General features: G+C 37.0%; 1 protein-coding gene across 1 annotated transcript; it reads left to right on the top strand.

Moving 5' to 3' along the window:
• Positions 1-1,448: 1,448 nt before the first annotated feature.
• YIPF5 (Yip1 domain family member 5) lies at positions 1,449-17,535 on the top strand. The gene is made up of 6 exons (XM_055556772.1): positions 1,449-1,596; positions 2,126-2,245; positions 11,818-11,990; positions 12,808-12,953; positions 15,067-15,248; positions 16,553-17,535. The coding sequence occupies exons 2-6, from the start codon at positions 2,136-2,138 to the stop codon at positions 16,713-16,715; spliced, it is 774 nt and encodes a 257-aa protein (XP_055412747.1). The 5' UTR covers positions 1,449-1,596; positions 2,126-2,135; the 3' UTR covers positions 16,716-17,535.
• The last annotated feature ends 743 nt before the right edge of the window (positions 17,536-18,278 follow it).

Below are 18,278 nucleotides of genomic sequence, written 5' to 3'. Positions count from 1 at the left end.
TAACAATTTTATTGCTTGGCTTCTCATTTGGGGCCAGGATTGAAGCAGAAAGAAAATCAGTAAATATAGTAATTATTCTCATGGACAGAAGCAGAAGTTGAGTAACATCTTTAACAATTCATTCATAAGCAAGTAATTTTTAACTCTCATATTCTTGTATTTTGTTCAAGTTTGAGAGTAATATCTCTTTTGGACAGGAAAAAAGTGGAAACATCAGAATAAACAGACCAGAATTTTTTTCAGTAAGATCACTAAGTAAATGAAGTAATATATTAATGCACATTGTTGGTAACTAGTAACTGCTTCCTAGGTAGTGAAGCTTAAAGAGAGTACAATATATAATTGATCAGCCACACTAATATTTTTGAAAATGAAAGGGGAACAAAATTAATAATTATACTGGAAAAAACAGGGTTAGAATGGGACAACTGAGATTGTCTCTAGCAAATCGGGATATAGTAATTCTACCTAGAATTCTGCAGATGGGGTGTGTGTGTGTGTGTATGTGTGTGCTCACTCAGTCAGGACTGCGGCCCACCAGGGTCCTCTGTCCATGGAAATTTCCAGGCAAGATTACTGGATCGAGTTGCCATTTCCTCCTCCAGGGGATCTTCCCAACCCAGGGATGGAACCCCAAGTCTCCTATGTCTCCTGTATTGGCAGGCAGATTCTTTACCACTGAGCAGATAGTACATACATCAATCATCAAATTATTTGTAAAAGGTGATAAATTACATAATTGCATGAGCAATTTCAGAAATTCTTTATGGAGCATAAAATCTCAAAAGGTAGCTGCTCTTCTCTTTCTAAAGTATACTTTTTTTTTTTAATAGTTTATGTCTTTTTGTTATTTTGTTTGCAGGAAATATGTTTCTTTTTATTTCTTTATTTTTGTTTGTCTCATTTGGGGTTAGTGTGTGTATCTGTGTTTCCACGCCTTCACCCAGGCACTAGGTCTACAAAGCAATTCTCATTCTGAAGTTCAGTTCAGTTCAGTCGCTCAGTTGTGTCCGACTGTTTGCGACCCCATGGACTGCAGCACGCCAGCGCCCCCTGTACATCACCAATTCCCGGAGTCCACCCAAACCCATGTCCACTGAGTCTGTGATGCCATCCAACCATCTCATCCTCTGTCGTCCCCTTCTACTCCTGCCCTCAATCTTTCCCAGCATCAGGGTCTTTTCAAATGAGTCAGCTCTTCGCATCAGGTGGCCAAAGTGTTGGAGCTTCAGCTTCAACATCAGTCCTTCCAATGAAGTAGTAAGCAACAATTGCTGTGCCTGCGCCTTTCTGCCTCCACCGCTAACCAAGCTGCCAGAAGTTTTCCCCTCTTTCCGTAAGTCCGCCGCGGAATTAGTTGGCCGATACTGCGCATGCTCCATATCGCATTTACCTCCCCGCCAACCCCGCCCCCCGCCCTCAGCCCTCCAACCCGAGCCCAAAGTCTGCCAACACGCCTGCGCGAGCGGGCGTGCCCCGGAAGCAGTCCTTTGCCCTTCTGACACGTAGCAACCGGTCCGGTACAGGGTCCTTAGCTGAGTTGGGGGGTTTGGGGGGCTACCAGAGCTACCGCCGCCGCCGCTGCCTCCCCGTTTGGTGAGTGCCCAGTTCTGTGGCATGATGTTCGATTTCTCCCCGCACCTGGGCAGGGCGGCTCGTGGCCGCCGCTTGGCGCCGCGCCCGGGTCCTTTCTCTCCGACCCTCCCTCCCTTTCGGGCCTTGCTGACGCGGATCCTGCGAGACTATGTGCTTTCCCGGCCGGCCCACGCCTTATTTTGCAAAGAGGCTGTCGTGTTTTAAGCTGTAAAGCCCTATCCCGAGGTGACGAATCATCTTTGTTGTTGGTGGTATTTTAAACCCCACAGAACTCCCCCCCCCTGCCGCATCCCCACCCCTATCCAGGGCTTAATCAGCCCCTCGAAGTGGAGGTGTCTTCCTGGGCCTTGACTTAGAGACATTTCTTTAGCACACCCCACCCCGCGACCCACCTTCCAAATGCTGCAACCCTAAATTCTAGAAGAATTATTTGCCGCCTTCTGAGGGTATTCGCTTAAGTAAAGTGTCTGGGTCAAATTCAGGAGGCCCTTGGTCATAAACTGTCTTTGCCATTTCTTTTCTGTTGCAGATCATTTGCAATGTCAGGCTTTGATAATTTAAACACGGATTTCTACCAGACAAGTTACAGCATCGATGACCAGTCACAGCAGTCCTACGATTATGGAGGAAGTGGAGGACCCTATAGCAAGTAACATTTCAACTTTGACCGTTTGTTTTGTCGAGATTGCAGTGAAAGCATGTACCCTGAATGTTTGGTTCTGCCTAAGACTGAATGTGGGAACAAGTTGCTTATCAGGAATGTGACGTTTCATACGTAATCTTCCTGCCTCCGGAGAGATCTTGACACTTGTTTGTGTCGGACGACATTGTCCTCTTTAGAATTTGGTGTTTTCTGCAAAATACTCACATGTGCCATGAGTGGCAAAATAGATTGTTTGAAGAACCTTTTTCTAGTACAGTATTTGAACATCATTTAGGGTACAGGTATAAGTGTAAAGTAGCTAGAGATAGGCTGTTTAGACCACAAGAGTAGTTAAAAATTAAAATCTTTTGACAGCTCCATTAGTAGTTAAATCAGTCCAGTTTTCAGAGTGTATCGATTGTTAACTGAAAGCACCGAGTGACACTGTTGAACAGTGTAAGCTCCCTACTATGATTCATCAGGTAGTTTTCATATAGCAACTGATAATCACTTTTATTACTTCTCACACCAAAACTTTTGGTCAGTCAGTACTCGCAACTTTCCAGTTGCAGATTGATGGAGGGAGGCGCAGGGCCGGAGACTCAAAACCTTCCAGTCCTGAACTGTTGAAAAAACAAAAACAACAACAACAAAAAATGTATTTTTTCCATAGTTTCTGGTGTTTGTGGGGGGAAAAAAAAAGGAAGGGTTTTTACCAGTCTCCTCTAGAACATCATATTCTTAGTTTCTTGTGTGTGTTCATTCTTTCAGTCATGTCCAACTCTTTACAGCCCCATGGACTGTAGCCCACCAGGCACTTCTGTCCATGGGACCTCCCCGGCAAGGACACTGAAGTGAGTTACCATTTCCATCTTAGTTTCTTCAGTCATTAAGATTAATCTTCTCAGCCTCCCTTTTAGTGAAGGAGTTTCTTCTACCAGGGTTACTTAACCATTTTTAGATGGTCCAGGATCCCTTAGAGAATCTGAACCAAACTAGGGGCCTGTTTCTGAGAAATCCACGTTTGTAGTCAGACATCGGTATTAATGTGTGTATAACGTCCAGACTGTTCATGTGTTAACTAATGTGCATATGGACCCTGAATTAAAAACCATGAAGACTGTCCCAGGATGAGGGCATGTAAAGGGTGTGTATCTAGTCTGAAAGAAGCATTAGTATTAGGTCGTGTTGAAATTAACACTGTGGTTTGTCTTGTATAGGCTATACTTTTTACAAAAGCAAAAACAAAAGAAACCTGGAATCTGCTTATTTGGGTACATTGTAAAGCTTTTTTCCCCTAAAACTTAACACAGTAAACAGTGGAAGTGAGCATGTAAATAATAATCTCTATCTCTGAATCACTTTTTCTTCTTTCTGTTAATTCTAAATTACATAATGCCATTGACGATTTATCTCTTTTTATCAGTTAATTGGTCAGGATTGGAGAAAATCTGTTGAGAAATCTCCATTCATTTACCTAAATATGTATTTTTTGTGATTGTTCAGTGTATGACAGGGCAGATCAATGTAAGAATGGCTGGAGTGCTGCAATAGGGCTTTGGAAAACCTCTCTCTGTATGTGGACCTGGGTGTATTTTTAACCATTGATATTGTTTAAACTCAACAGAATTATTCCACTTAGGTTTCAAGTGAAAATGTATCTCTGCCTTTCTTATGTTTCTTTCTTTCTGTCCTTGTTAGCATCTCTTAAAGGTGTAACTTATCGTCTCTGTACACTTAGCATCTCACTTCAGTTCTCCATAGAACAGTTGTTTTATTATTTTTTTTAATCATTAAATGGGTTATAAATTTATTTATTTATTTATTTTTAACTGGTATTTTTATTATTTTTTTTAATTTTATTTTATTTTTAAAATTTTACAAAATTGTATTAGTTATGCCAAATATCATAATGAATCCACCACAGGTATACAGTTGTTTTAGATATGCTGTTGCTAACTATCCTTACAGTTCCATTTCAACAAAAATCATGTACTGGTAAGCATTGCTTCAGTGCTTGTAAAGAAGTTTTATTCCAGGTGCTTATATAATGTTACTGCCGATTAATAAATATGAATTTATAGATATTGCTGAGAAAAATAAGACTAGTGTGTTAGCAGTAATAACTGAGTTTCTGAACTTTAAGAGTAATTGAGCTCTTCTGTATTGAGCCTTCAATTGGATCTGCCCCTTAATGACATTTTTATCTCAGTTTATCAAATAATACTTTGTTACGTCAACTAGGTAACAAAGGTCAGCTAACTTTTCTCTCTCTCTGTGGATGAAAATGCAGGTTCAGATATAATCTGACTTGAATTGTCTTCAAGTTTGACTTGGGTTATTATTAGTTCATAGTTCTACATTTGCCCTATGAAGTCAGTTTTAACATTTTGCATAGTTTCCACTATGGGTACTTTACATTCATATAACAAAAAATAAACCCAAAAAGTAAAAGGACCTTTGATCTCAATTTGCTGAGTTTTATGAACATCTTATTAGACATTGTATTATATATATGTATATGAAATATATAGAAATACCAACTATGTATTTTTTAAAGCACTGAAAGCTAGTATTTTTTCATCTTTAACTGATAATACCTTTATGGACTACCTATGGATTTTGATCAGCTTAAGTTGTCAATCCAGTATGTTAAGAGGCTTTGTCTTTGTTGTTGATACTGAGTGCTTATGAGAGCATTGGTTTCATCTGCTACTTTTCCTGCTGTAGAAGTGTTGATTTAGTCTGTAAAGGTCATGTCTACCATATTATGTTTTAGTTTAAAATGAGTAGGAGTGAGTCAGGAATTTTCCTGAGCAGATCCTGCCGGAAAAGGGAAAGTGTAAAATTCCATGGTATTGTCTTTCATTTGATGAAGGAATAATAGTGCCACATTTAAAGCTCTTATTTGCTTGCATTATTTCTCTTCTATACATGAAATTTATGGGTCTGTATCAGTGGTTCTGAAGTGTTGTCTACAGACCCCAGAGTGTCCTTGAGATCCTTCCAGGAGGTTTTGAAAGATCAAAACTATTTTTGTAATAGTAGTGAGACATTTTGATCTTCCGTGGTGGCTCAGATGGTGAAGAACCTGCCTGCAATGCCAGAGACCCAGGTTCGATCCCTGTGTCGGGAAGGTCCTCTGGAGAAGGACATGGCTACCCACTCTAGTACTCTTGCCTGGAGAATCCCCATGGACAGAGGAGTTTGGAGGACTACAGTCCATGGGGTCGCAAAGTGGGACATGACTGAGTGGTTAACACACACACAGTGAGACATTTTATACCTTTTTAGGTGTGTTGCCATTTGCACTGATGTTGCAAAAGCAATAATTGGTAAAACTGCTGGTACCTAAATGTGAATCAAGACAGTGGCATCAAATTGTTCTAGTAATCATTGTATTCTTCATCACATACTTGTTGGGGGTGAGTGAAGCCATTTCATTTAAAGATATCCTTGGTGAAGCTGTAAGAATTATTGTTTTAAATCCTGACCCTTGACCCTGACCCATATACATTTTTAAAATATCCTATGTGACAAAATGGGAAACAGTTCTAAAGCACTTCTACTTCATACTAAAGTATAATAATTATCTCTAGGAAAAGCACCTATGCAGTTTTGAGTCACAAGCTGAATCAGCCACTTTTTCATGGAAACCTTTTTTTGGAAAGAACATCTGACAGACAAACTATGGTTATTCAGACTTGAATAATTTCTCAAAAATGAATGAAGTGACCTGTTACTTCAAGGAAAGCAGTTGACAGTATGTGGGGCCAATGATCAGATTCACATTTTCAGGCAAAAATAAGCATTTTGAAAAACTTGTATCCATCACTGTGAACTTGTCAGCTTCCCAGTAATTATTTTCTGATGAGATCAGTGATAATATTAACAAATATAATTTATATACATATATTTCATATTAAGTGAGTCTATATTTGGAACATCTGCATAACTCATATTAATATTTTCTAAATGGCCAAGGCATGATGTTACAAAATTATATACATGAGTAAAGAAAGGATCCAGTCAAAGTACAAGACATTTCATTAACATTCTTTCCAATTGCCACATTGCAAGTTTAAAAAACTATGACTTTGCTTTGTGCTTTGATGTATCAGAAAGAATATTAATGATAATCTGAAAAGATTTCTCTCTATTTTCCAACCACATGTCTGCAACACTAGATTTTCTTCACATACTTCAAGTAAATGGTACATCACACAACAGAATGATTACAGAGGCAGATATAAGAATTTTCAGCTGCCTTGAAAAAGCTTTTTCATTTAAAAAAGTTTACGGTAACATATAATAGATTTAATCTTACTTTAACATGTTAATAAGTATTTTAAACATTTCTGTTTTAATTTCTAAAATGAAAAAATATTGATAGATATTACCCACATAAAAAATTTTAGGAGTTCTCAATAACAAATTTTAAGAGTATAATGGGTTCTAAGATCAAGGAGTTTGAGAACCATGGGTTTATGTCATTCTTTTTGTTTTTTCTCTTGCATACACATTTATATTCTCTGTCTTTCTCTCCCTGAAGAAAGAGAATAAAATACAATCTGTTTATGCAGATTGTACAAACCTCCATATGGAGCTTTTCTACTTTTTCCGTGAACTCTAAGGTGAATTTATGATACATCCTTAGAGAGATGGCACTATAGCATATTCTACTAAATTAGAAGATGTGTGCTCTTATCCTAATTCAGCCAGCTAGCCCCATGGGGGTTGTGTGTGTGTATGTGTGTGTATAAGTAAGTAAGTAAATAAATAGTAATCAAAGTATTTGCATACCAAAATGACCGGGGAAATGCATATACAGAAAAAAAAAAATAACATTTTGATGTCAGGATTTGAAGGTGATTTTTATTACAGTTGTTATAAGAGTTAGCTACTGGAATTAGAAAGTATGGTTTTGAATCCTTGCACCACTGTGGATAACCCAAATATCAGTTTACACATTTTGGTAATGAAGAGGATGATAAAATTAACCTTCTAGAGTAGTGAGAATAATGTGAGGCAATTCACATTAAACACTTTACACAGTACTATTCAAAAAGTTATTATGTATGTTTTGGGAAATTTCCATAGCTATATATTACATATAACATTTTAGAGTTAATGAATTTCAACAAATAATAACTATATAGGATTTTTATCTGAAAATTAAGTGTCTTACTTCACCTGTTTTTGGGTCGCTTTACCTATATAATTATGTATATAATGTATATGTATATAAAACACACATACACTTAGATATGCATGTATATTATAAAAAGCATAGTCACAGTGGGTGCATATAATGTGTACTATTCTGCTTATTAGTTTTTTTTTTTTCTGTTTTAAAAATTTAATTTATTTATTTATGCGTTTTTTGGCCACACTGAATGGCATGCAGGCTCTTAGTTCTCTGACGAGGACAAGAGGTTTGAACCTCCACTGGAGTCTTATTAACCCCTGGACCACCAGAGAAGTTCCTGAATATTAGTTTTTTTTCTTCTCCACTAAATGTTTTTGATTATCATTTCTTTAGAGTACCGACAAAACTGCCTCATTCTGTTTAACAGATGCATAGTAATCTATGCCCATGTCACAGTGTAGTTACAGATATATATTTATATTGTTTTGGTTTCTGTTTTTTGCCATTAAAATATTGCTGCAGTGCATTCTATCAGTATATTTTATAGCCAGAAAAATAATAGTATTTTTAAGCATGTATTGGACTAGCATGATAAGACAGAATATGAGCTATGTGTAGTTGAAATTTTAATTTATTATTGGTTTTTTAAATTAATTAATTTTTGGTTGCACTGGATCTTCGTTGTTGCAGGTAGGCTTTCACTAGTTGCAGCGAGCAGGAGTTACTCTTTGTTGCAGTACACGAACTTCTTACTGTGGTGGCTTCTCTGGTTGCAGAACACAGGCTCTAGGCACACTTGGGCTCAGTAGTTGAGGCCTGTGGGCCTAGTTGCACTTCAGCACATTCAATCTTCCCAGACCAGGGATCAAGCCCAGTATCCCCTGCATCGGCAGGCGAACCTCCCATCCACTGTATCACCAAGGAATTCCACCTTTGATTTGATTTTAATCAAGATGTTCAGTTAATTTAAAAATTAGATTTAACTTTAAAATCTCAAGTAATAATGAGGTCATTAGGTTTTTATATTTTTGAAAAAGCGACTATAAATTTTTAAAGAGAATTAGAGACTAAAAGATCTCTAAGGCATCTCAGCTCTCATTTTTAAAATGTCTTACCTTTAAAATAATTCCTTCTTTATTTCTTACTGTGTAATTGAATTAGTCCCACTGATAGATAGGTCATATTTTTCCAAACATGGTGAAACAGATCATTAAAAGCTATTGCTTCAATATTCTTCTGTTCCACTTCAATATTCTTCAGTTGTTTTCATCATTAAAAAAGCCATAGCAAGGTCCACTTCTAAAATGTAAGATTTGTTACAGTACATAGCAACAGAGATAATAAGTGTACATTTACTTTAAAAAATTAAAAGAACTAAATTAATTAACATAATTATGTTAATTATGTTCTGTTATATTCAGAAAGCTTTCACAAGAAAGATGCTTATTTTTCACTGTTTGAAATCAATGATTTTTCTTAAAGACGTTTATGCACTTGCAAAAAATAACATATTCAAAAGCATTCATTCTTCGGAACTCAGCTTTCTTTATAGTCCAACAGTCATATCCATACATGAGTACTGGAAAAACCATAGCCTTGACTAGACTGACCTTTGTTGACAATGTAATGTCTCTGCTTTTTAATATGCCCTCTAGGTTGGTCATAACTTTCCTTCCAGGGAGTAAGCATCTTTTTATTTCACGGCTGCAGTCACCATCTGCAGTGATTTTGGAGCCCAGAAAAATAAAGCCGGACACTATTTCCGCTCTTTCCCCATCTATTTGCCATGAAGTGATGGGACTGGATGCCATGATCTTAGTTTTCTGAATGTTGAGTTTTAAGCCACCTTTTTCACTCTCCTCTTTCACTTTTATCAAGAGGCTCTTTAGTTCTTTGCTTTCTGCCATAAAGGTGGTGTCATCTGCATATCTGAGGTTATTGATATTTCTCCCAGCAATCTTGATTCCAGCTTGTGCTTCCTCCAGCCCTGCATTTCTCATGTTGTACTCTGCATATAAGTTAAATAAGCAGGGTGACAATATACAGCCTTGACATACTCCTTTCCCTATTTGGAACCAGTCTATTGTTCCATGTCCAGTTCTAACTGTTGCTTCTTGACTTGCATACATATTTCTCAAGAGGCAGGTTAGGTGGTCAGGTATTCCCATCTCTCAAATTTTCCACAGTTGGTTGTAATCCACACAGTCAAAGGCTTTGGCATAGTCAATAAAGCAAAAGTAGATGTTTTTCTGGAACTCTCTTGCTTTTTTGATGATCCAGCAGATGTAGGTAACTTGATCTCTGGTTCCTCTGCCTTTTCTAAAACCAGCTTGAACATCAGGAAATTCACAGTTCACGTCCTGTTGAAGCCTGGCTTGGAGAATTTTGACCATTACTTTACTAGCGTGTGAGATTACTGCAATTATGCGGTAGTTTGAATATTCATTGGCATTGCCTTTCTTTGGCATTGGAATGAAAACTGACCTTTTCCAGTCCTGTGGCCACTGCTGAGTTTTCCCAATTTGCTGGCATATTGAGTGCAGCACTTTTACAGCATCATCTTGTAGGATTTGAAATAGCTCAACTGGAATTCCATCACCTCCACTAGCTTTGTTCATAGTGATGCTTCTGAACGCACACTTGACTTCACATTCCAGGATGTCTGGCTCTAGGTCAGTGATCACACCATTGTGATCATCTGGGTCGTGAAGATCTTTTCTGTACAGTTCTTCTGTGTATTCTTGCCACCTCTCCTTAATATCTTCTGCTTCTGTTAGGTCCATACCATTTCTGTCCTTTATCGAGCCCATCTTTGCATGAAATGTTCCCTTGATATCTCTAATTTTCTTGAAGAGCTCTCTAGTCTTTCCCATTCTATTGTTTTCCTCTATTTCTTTGCATTGACCGCTGAGGAAGGCTTTCTTATCTCTCCTTGCTATTCTTTGGAACTCTGCCTTCAAATGGGTATATCTTTCCTTTTCTCCTTTGCTTTTCACTTCTCTTCTTTTCTCAGCTATTTTTCAGGCCTCCTCAGAGAGCCATTTTGCTTTTCTGCATTTCTTTTTCTTGGGGATGGTCTTGGTCCCTGTCTCCTGTACATTGTTATGAACCTCCATCCATAGTTCATCAGGCACTCTATCAGATCTAGTCCTTTAAATCTATTTCCCACTTCCACTGTAAAATCATAAGGGATTTGATATAGGTCATACCTGAATGGACTAGTGGTTTTCCCTACTTTCTTCAATTTCAGTCTGAATTTGGCATTAAGGAGTTCATGGTCTGAGCCACAGTCAGCTCCCGGTCTTGTTTTTGCTAACTGTATAGAGCTTCTCCATCTTTGGCTACAAAGAATCTCATCAATCTGATTTCGGTGTTGACCATCTGGTGACGTCCTTGTGTAGAGCATTCTCTTGTGTTGTTGGAAGAGGGTGTTTGCTATGATCATTGCATTCTCTTAGCAGAACTCTATGAGCCTTTCCCCTGCTTCATTCTGTACTCCAAGGCCAAATTTGCCTTCAGGTGTTTCTTGACTTCCTACTTTTGCATTCCAGTCCCCAATAATGAAAAGGACATCTTTTTGGGGTGTTAGTTCTAGAAGATCTTTTAGGTCTTCATAGAACCTTTCAACTTCAGCTTCTTCAGCATTACTGGTCTGAGCATAGACTTGGATTACCATGATATTGAATGGTTTGCCTTGGAAACAAACAGAGATCATTCTGTCATTTTTGAGACTGCCTTCAAGTACTGCGTTTCAGACTCTTTTGTTGAGTATGATGGCTACTCCATTTCCTCTAAGGGATTCTTGCCCACAGTAGTAGATATGATGGTCATCTGATGTAAATTCACCCATTCCAGTCCATTTTAGTTCTCTGATTCCTAAAATGTCAACGTTCACTCTTGCCATCTCCTGTTTGACCACTTCTAATATGCCTTGATTCATAGACCTAACATTCCAGGTTCCTATGCGATATTGCTCTCTACAACATTGGACCTTGCTTCCATCACCAGTCACATCCCCAACTGGGTGTTGTTTTTGCTTTGGCTCCATCTCTTCATTCTTTCTGGAGTTATTTCTCCACTGATCTCCAGTGGCATGTTGGGCACCTACCAACCTGGGGAGTTCATCTTTCAGTGTTCTGTCTTTTTGCCTTTTCATACTGTTCATGGGGTTCTCAAGGCAAGAGTACTTAAGTGGTTTGCCATTCCCTTCTCCAGTGGACCACATTTTGTCAGAACTCTCTACCATGACCCATCTGTCTTGTTGTAGATAATTAGCTTGATCTTAGTAGTTAATTTCAACCACCATTTATAAAAACTGGCAAAGTAGATATTCTGAAAATAGCATGACAATTCCTGCCTGTCAGGGATATCAATCAAATTTGGGTGTTGACAGAATTCTGAGGCATGTTTACTTTACTTGGCTTTTTAGACAGTATGCTGGCTATGACTACTCGCACCAAGGCCGGTTTGTCCCCGCAGACATGATGCAGCCACAACAGCCGTACACCGGGCAGATTTTCCAGCCAACTCAGGCATATACTCCAACTACGCCTCAGCCATTCTATGGAAACAACTTTGAGGATGAACCACCTTTATTAGAAGGTACAGTTGGTTGCAACTCTTGATAGTACTCTAGTAAATCTTTGTTTGGAGGAGTTCCTCTTGTCTTTAAAAGAATAAGGTTGTAGGAAAAAGGTTTCTACTAAGTGACTCATTTCAAACAACACTGAGCCAGAAAGAACCAGATTTTTTTAATAGATCTTTATATTAGTGATAATAAAGTATGTCAATATGTGAGCAAAGTAACTTTTACTTTAGATTATTGATGATGAAATTCTGTCAGTGGAAGAAATGAGAGGAAATAGCATGGTGTTGACTGTTCTGAATGAAAACAAACTGATAGAGCCAGTAACATCAGTGTATGGTGTTTTTCAAATTGTATCTGCAAACCCAAAAAGCAATAGTTCTAAAAATTTGGGGGGACATCAGATACCCTTTGGAAGTCCAGTGAAAGCTATACATACTCTTCTCAGAAAAATGCATTTATATACATAGAAGACATAGTTTTGTATACGTTTTCGCAGGGCCTCCTGTGTTTCTGAAGCCCCGGGTATAGAGCCCCTTACTATGAATGCTGTCTGTGTATTCTTTGCTATAAAGTCATAGCTCAGAGTGTCTGATTCATTATGTCCTTACCTTTTTCTAACACCAAACCAGAGGTTTGATATTTGTGGAATAAGCACCGTAATCAGTAAAGATGGATTGAGGACTCACTAAAATAATATCATCTGATGTTGCTAGATCACTTTTTTGATACTGGTTGTTTCATTTTTTTTTTCACCCTGTTACAACATAAATTCTGGTAAACTGAAAGTATATCACAAATCCTAATTGACTTTCTTATTTTCTTTTTCTTTAGAATTGGGTATCAATTTTGACCACATCTGGCAAAAAACACTCACAGTTTTACACCCCTTAAAGGTAGCAGATGGCAGCATCATGAATGAGACTGATTTGGCAGGACCAATGGTTTTTTGCCTTGCTTTTGGAGCTACATTGTTACTGGTAAGATTCTAGTTGGAACTCTCAGTGTGAGATTAAAGAATGGAATTTAAATATTCCACCAAGAGCCTTTATTAAGACTCTTCTTTTACATCAAGTTTTGATGTGTCTTAAAAGGTATTGAGTTTTTAAGTTTATACATATTTGTCACTTCACCATTGATAATATGGTATATTTAGAAATCATTTCTTATTCTAATAAGTGGTCCAATTATTAGGGAAAATTGTTAATAAATAACATGTAGCTTTAGTCGCTCATCAGAATTCCTTCTTTTTTTTTTAAGTTGTCCTTGAGTAGTGTTTTGTTGCATAAGTGCTGGTCTTTCCTATATATTATTTTAATATTTAATGAATAAATAAAAGACAAGAAGCTTTAGTCTCTGTCTCTCATCTCTCTAAGAATATTGAAGCATATTGAAAATGAGAAATTGTAAATATAATTGTTAATGTTTGTTTTATTTTATCTTATGTCCTCTTCTGAATTAGAAGAGAGAAACAATATAATGAATTAAAGATGGAACTTTTAGTCAGAAAAGCTAGGCATGAACTCAGTGCTTCTAATCTGCCCTTGATTTCACCCTTCACTTCCCTCTGATAAATAATCATGTGCCTCCAACCTAACAAGATTGTTTTGGAGATTAAGACAGGTTATATGAGAATACTTTTCAAAGTACCGGGAGTGGGTGATGGACAGGGAGGCCTGGCGTGCTGTGATTCATGGGGTCGCAAAGAGTCGGACACGACTGAGCAACTGATCTGATCTGATTCAAAGTTTTACTGCATTGTACCCAGTGTCAGATTTTATTATTATTAATAAACCTTTTTAAACTTTTACACTCTTAATCAAATATTTACACAAACAAGTATTGATTCTAACAAAAATCCCAGGGAGTTTTCCATTAATGTAATCTGTAGAGGTATTTTCATAATTGAGTTTCATATGTCAGATGTGTGACAAACCAGAACTTTTTAAAGGCTTTTCCACAGACTGATTTTAGTGATAGCATGACCTAAATGCAGTGTTTGTACACTTAGCGTGACTAAGAGTACTAACTCCAGTTAAGCTCATGTTTATTGTCCTAAGATTGTTTAGTGATGTCTTTTTTAAGAGCATAAAATTTTTAAAGTTTTTGCTTGTTTGTCAGAGAACTGTATAAAGCAACCAACAATTTGGAAAAAGAATGAAAGAAGAAATATCTTCCATTATATTCCCCTTGCCCAGTAGTTAATCACTTTTCTTTTCTCCTCCCCTCCCCACAGAACCCTGGCTCCCTGCTTATCCTGGCTTCCTTTCTCCTAATTCCTTTAACAGCCATATAAAGTCAATGATAGGAGAAGGCAGTGGCAACCCACTCCAGTACTCTTGCCTGAAAAATCGCATGGACTCTTGCCTGAAAAAACCCCAGTAGGCTGCAGTCCATGGGGTCGTTAAGAGTCGGACACAACTGAGCGACTTCACTTTTGCTTTTCACTTTCATGCATTGGAGAAGGAAATGGCAACCCACTCCAGTGTTTTTGCCTGGAGAATTCCAGGGACAGGGGAGCCTGGTGGGCTGCCGTTTCTGGGATCGCACAAAGTCGGACACGACTGAAGTGACTTAGCAGCAGCAGCAGCAAAGTCAATGATGAAATTATTTCTGCTGTTAAAACGATTATGACCATATCTGCCAATGAAAATAAGTTGTTTCAGGGCAATTTTGGTGGAGTTGGGTGTGTTCAAGTGATATTAGCTACTATCCAAATATTTGAATGACTTTCCATCTTGTTTTGGTAGTTTATTTGCTTAAAATCAGCCAGATTTCTTTTTAGAAATCTATGACTTGAGGTGATTCTACAATGGTTTTATATCTTTATTTGTTGAATTCTATGCCAAAGTCAAATGGTAGCTAGAAAATGAAATCCTGAGTATCTGTGTGTTGAGAGGTGGGTACTTTAAATTTCTTAAGAAAGAGAAAAGGCAGTCTGCTCACTGTTTTACTTCCCTGTATAAAGAATAGACACCTCTGTGGATTTTAATCCTCACAAATTAAATATCTTCTACAAGTACCATTTTAGGTGAAAGAAGCCCAAAGTAACTTTCTTTGCCCTCTAACATGTCATCTTTTTGTTACCCATAGGCTGGGAAAATCCAGTTTGGCTACGTATATGGGATCAGTGCAATTGGATGCCTAGGAATGTTTTGTTTATTGAACTTAATGAGTATGACTGGTGTTTCATTTGGTTGTGTGGCAAGTGTCCTTGGATATTGTCTTCTTCCTATGATCCTGCTTTCTAGCTTTGCAGTGATATTTTCTTTGCAGTAAGTACTGATCTTTATTTTGGGAGTTGATTGACCAATTCTGTGTAATAGAATTTAGTTCACTATCAGTTTGAGGTAAATCACTGATTCAGTAAACAAATAGTGGCTGTTATAAATGAAGACTGTGTTACATACTTTTCAGAGATGAATAATGGAAGTGAGAATAAATTTAAAAATCATGTATACCATCTCTGCTTTCCATATCATAAGGAATTTCAATAGTTTTAGGTAAACTTACCAGTGTCCATAAACAAACTGAGCACAGGTGATTGTTAGCTTAAATATTGGATGGAAGAGATCAGGTTGTTAAAAATTATACTTACCTTCTTTTTGATTTTTTTTTTTAATATCTCATTTCTTAACTATATCAGGCATATACTAAGTGAATGAATAATAAATGCATATTCTCTGTTTAGAAGCTTCTTAACTAAAACTGGAACTTTTTATGTCAAGAGACTGTTTCTAGCCTACTGTGTTCTCAAATATCCTTGTACACAACTTTAAAGTTGTGTTATTTTAAAATAATACTTTAAGGATTAAAGAGAGAGGTATATATTATTGCTCATAAAGTTGCTTCTCATGGCCAGTGCACAGATGCTCTCTCAGTAGTTCAGTCCCCTCCTTCTGGCTAGTGCTGGAGGAAAGATTGAGCTTTGTTATACCTAGAGTGGAAAAGAAGGCATAGGAGAAGAGTATGTATCAACTGATACTAGAGATTTGGAAGGGTGATGGCCTCACAGTGTCCCTGTTTTGGATGAAAATGCTTCAGATTTTCAGTGTAGAAACTGCTTCACTCTTCTCATTTGTTAAAATTGATATGTTTATATTTGAATTTTAAAGACAGTGTTTCTACTAAAACAGTGTTTTCCAGCCAGGGGCAGTTTTGCTACAAGGGGATACTTTGCAATGTCTGGAGACACTTTCAGTTGTCAGAACTCTGGAGGAGCAGGGCTACAATGGGTATTTTTATGGCTAGAGGCCAGGGATGCTGCTGAATGTCCTAATAATGAACAGAACAGCCCTCAGCAGCAGCCCACACAGGCCAAATGTCAGTGCTGCCAAGTTTGAGAAATTGTGCTATATTAAGAAGCAAAATATGTTACAGATAAGCTTTCTATCACATGAAATAACTGAATTAACTGAGATACATCAGCATTTCAAGAAAGATCTTGGTTATTTCTGTAGACATCTACATGTGATTTAATTTTTAAGTACTTAAGAATTGGTTTTGGTAGTACTCTTACATAACTAATCTCATTTTCTGCTTTTTCTCTCCACTCTCCATTTTTCTTTGTCTGTTACAGAGGAATGGTAGGAATCATTCTTACTGCTGGAATTATTGGATGGTGTAGTTTTTCTGCTTCCAAAATTTTTATTTCTGCATTAGCCATGGAAGGACAGCAACTTCTAGTAGCATATCCCTGTGCTTTGTTATACGGAGTCTTCGCCCTAATTTCCGTTTTTTGAACTGGATTTATCTGGGATGTGGACGTCATTGGGCCAAATAACAAAAAGGACTTTGAACTCTTCAACCGGACCAGCAAATGGCTACAGTGCAACTCTCATGCAGATCTAATGTTTGACTCTTGGAGCAGTGGAAGTAAATAAGTATCTTTTGTTCATTTTTATAGAACTTTTGAATACTATATTGGATTTATGCAGTATGACTAGATTTAAAAGGTGTTTGTGCTTATACAAATAAGAAGTGCTATTTCTTTCCTGTTCCTGCAGCCTTAGAAAAACAACTATTTCCCTTGCTAATTGTATATTATGGTGTTTTTGATAGATTTTTATCAACTGTGGGAAACTAACCACAGAGCTGATATCTTAAAAACAATCCATAGTAGAGAAGACATAGGACTTATTGGAGAAATATTTTTCCAAGGAATTAGGAAAGAAAACTTGCCGGTATTGTCAGGTCAGATACAATTGAAGCAAAAAAGCAATCCCAATGTAAAGTTTTATGAGTTTGCACTTCAGAAATTTGACTTTCCTCTAAATTATCTCATGGAATTTTGGCTAAAATTCAGCAATACAGGTAGTTCACAGTCTACCTTATTGTAGGCATGGAATGTGAATATCTGTTTAAATATTAGCATTAACTAAAACACAGTGACCTAGACCGGCCACTTTAATGTTATAGTTGGATTTCCATGTTTCCCAGGAAAAAGATAATCACTAACCTTTTTTGAGGAAAATATTTAAAATGTCATGATTTCAGTATTGCAGTTCCCAATGTAAAGTGCGTTTGATGCTTATTGATTAAAAATTTCCCAATTAATTTAAACGGTGTTGTTGAGTTTACTTTTGTCAAATCAAGATTTTCGGTGTTCCATTTTATTTAATTAGGCCCTGGTTTTGACTTGTATTCCCAATTTATTTTAAGCTTTAAGAATAGTGGTCATCTAGTATAGAATCAAAAAAAAAAGTGAGATTAAACAAAAAGCAGTTTGTTTTGAGTTACAACATTATTTTCTTGTATTAAACTTATTTCATTAATGTTGTCGTGCTCTTGTTTAAAAAAATCTATAAGGAAATACTATATCTTGTGTATTGATTGGCTTTTTCTGGAGAAACTGCTTCTGATTTTGGACAAAGATCAGTTATGAGAAAGGTGCCCTATTGGGAGGAAGTATTGCTTTTTTTTTTTTTAAGAGGAGACTTTCAGACTAAAATGCCAAGCTGACATGTTCTCAGTTCTTTTTTAGAGCTAGTTTTCAACCATAAAAGATTAAAATAATAAAAACATACTACTTATAAGAGGATCATGATTTCTGATTTCTGGAATTACATGAGTTTGTTTTTCTTCATTAATATTTAATCTTCTGGAGGGGTGGGTTTTGGCTGGGTTTTTAAGCTTATCAAATTGTTTAAAATATTTTTATTACAGTCCTTGGATAGTATTTTTTTTTTTTGCCTTTTTCAATTCATTTTATAAATGTAAACAATTCTTCCTAAGATAAATGTCATGGGTGCCTTCTGTTAGTATCCAGTTATTCCTAATGAAGAGGGTAGATGATGTGCTGGGTG

This window comes from Bubalus kerabau, chromosome 1, assembly GCF_029407905.1.
Source record: "Bubalus kerabau isolate K-KA32 ecotype Philippines breed swamp buffalo chromosome 1, PCC_UOA_SB_1v2, whole genome shotgun sequence".
In the NCBI taxonomy this organism is placed as follows: Eukaryota; Metazoa; Chordata; class Mammalia; order Artiodactyla; family Bovidae; genus Bubalus; species Bubalus kerabau.
This window is presented reverse-complemented; position numbering and strand designations above follow the sequence as displayed.